The sequence below is a fragment of the Aplysia californica genome, unplaced genomic scaffold (assembly GCF_000002075.1).
Source record: "Aplysia californica isolate F4 #8 unplaced genomic scaffold, AplCal3.0 scaffold00654, whole genome shotgun sequence".
Lineage (NCBI taxonomy): Eukaryota > Metazoa > Mollusca > Gastropoda > Aplysiida > Aplysiidae > Aplysia > Aplysia californica.
The window spans coordinates 147,165-149,418 of record NW_004797924.1 but is presented as its reverse complement, the minus strand read 5'-3'; the positions used below and the strand labels follow the sequence as shown (position 1 = coordinate 149,418).

At 42.1% G+C, this 2,254-nt stretch overlaps 1 protein-coding gene across 1 annotated transcript in view; it reads right to left on the bottom strand.

Moving 5' to 3' along the window:
- Positions 1 to 2,254, bottom strand: part of LOC101845802 (ankyrin-3) — a gene marked incomplete in the record, with an annotated part of 29,897 nt that overhangs the window by 10,956 nt on the left and 16,687 nt on the right. Inside the window, 1 exon segment of the mRNA XM_005108044.3 lies at positions 43 to 167. Coding sequence (XP_005108101.2) covers positions 43 to 167 — 125 coding nt within the window.

The following is a 2,254-nucleotide window of genomic DNA, read 5'->3' as shown; positions in this document are numbered from 1 at the left end:
GGGAGTGAAGAGAACAGAGAAAGGAGAAGGGATTTAACGTACATTTTTTACAAAGACGTCTCCAGTCAGTTTGGGGGAGGAGAGGATCTCAGACGTGAGGACGCCATCTTGGTTAGCTCCCATCTGCCGGAACCGCAGCCACAGACGGTCTACCTCGGCGATACTCACTGAGGAACATGTAATATATCAAGAAAATAATAAAATAATAATTATAACGGATAGCAAATATATAACGTTGTGCCCAATACAAGTATAATAAGCTCTAGGCTGTTTACATGGACGACATGATTACTGAGAGTAAAATCTCACGCACGCAAGAAAACCCATTTCATATAAATTTTAAAAAAGAAAAACAGTTCAACTACACAAGGAAGAACTTTCTCAGCCATACATTAATAATTACATTATATAATAGAAGGGTGCGGTGACGGAGCGGAGTGGTTAGTCCGCTCGTCTCCGATGAGGAAAGTCCAGGTTCGAGCCTCGTTTCAGTTACGGATTTTTTTCGCCTCTTCCTGCCCACCCAGCAGTAGCGGGTACCTTGATTTCGAGTTGGGGAAGTAAAGTCGGCGTGGAAAGGAACTGGCCACCCTACCACAATATGCCGAAGGCCCAGGAAGTAGTCTCACCAACAAGGCAATCCCCAATGTGCGGATCGGATGCGGGAACAACTTTACTTTATATACAATATACACACATAAGGACAGCAGTGAAATATGACACATCCTTATCTGCTAATACGCTCCAATTAAGTCCTACATCTACACAGACACAATTAAGATCTCTTAGAAGGTGGTTTGTTCCGACCCTGCCTGTCAGGGCAAACCATGAAGGAAGCTACTTCCTAGCACAAAGACGGAGAGATCCGATTAAATGTGTTCCATAAAGGAGTCAATAACAGCATAAACGTACAACAGGCAATACAACAAAGAGAAAGACACTTGCTTCTCTCATCCTTATCGCAAGAGTAACAGAGGCCGAAACGGTTAAGTAAAGTAAGTAAGTATACTGTAGAATAGAACTAAAGACTTTCATCTGTAAAGCAAAAACGCGCACAGACTCTGCTACAATTAGAAACAAGGATAAACGAATAGAGGAAATGAGCAGCTTTAGAAAAGATGTCTTGCGACGGTAGGCATATTTATACAATCAGTTAGTTTTAGTTTAGACTTTGGTAAGAGTGTTGTGGCACAGGTCATATAAGTGGCGAAGATGAGAGTGTTACTAGAGAGTAAGATACAAAGAAAGAAAGAGAAGAGGTAATGACGATAGATGTTTGATAGGTAAGAAGGTGCAAACCACGCCAGAGCACCCGCCAACCATTCTCATACCATCATTAGAACCATTGATTTGAATGCATTTTTAATTTTCACAAGAAAGAATTGATGAGAACGTGTTATTCTTAGAAAAACGAGATCGCTTACGAGGTAAAATTAAAGTATACCCCCCTCCCTTAAAAAAAATGCCATCGTACACCACGACGATCAAAGTCCAATGTCTCCTGTTCCTGTCAGACCTAGCAGAAACTTCAACGTGATCTAACCTTGGCCCCGAAACTGCAAACTAAACTTTAATAAATATAAGTTTGAGGTGGGAGCAACATTCCTTCTGCTCCTAACGAGCTTACTTAATCTCGCAATAGTTGTCGAAGCAGACTCCGGAGACGAAGAATAAAAAAGCATTAATGGTAACGGATCAGAAAAAGGAGTGCGGGTTGGGGCGGAGGTGGGAGGAACTAAACGCAGAAGGGACAGAAAACACAAGTTCCTCTTAGAAAAATGAGTTGTTCAAATTATACGAATTGCATAATGGTTCTAAACGTTACACTCCCAATCAACACACGTTAAATCAAATAGTAAGAGGGTTTCTTCGATCCTTTCTGTCACGGACAACCCAAGGCTAACGATACGGATGCAGCATACCAGCAGAAAGACGGAGACATACAGCTAGGTAAATAGATTTCCCGACACGGGAGTCGGAGTCGCACATTTTGCGAGGGGCAGCTGAGAGCCAAACCATCACCACAGAAGTGAGTTGAATTTTTGTAGCTGGTGCTAATTTAGAGTCAGTCTAAAAAAACGGAGTGCTGTTTTGTTACGGCCGAATTAGCCAATCAGGCTCCCACAGCAGAGCAGGTCCACTTATACATTGCAACGGCTTCTGTCGGCCCTTCAGATCATGCCCACATTATGACTTGCAGTTCTGTTATATTTTAATCTTTTTTTTTTAATGTAGGTGTGCGGGTTCTTTTTAC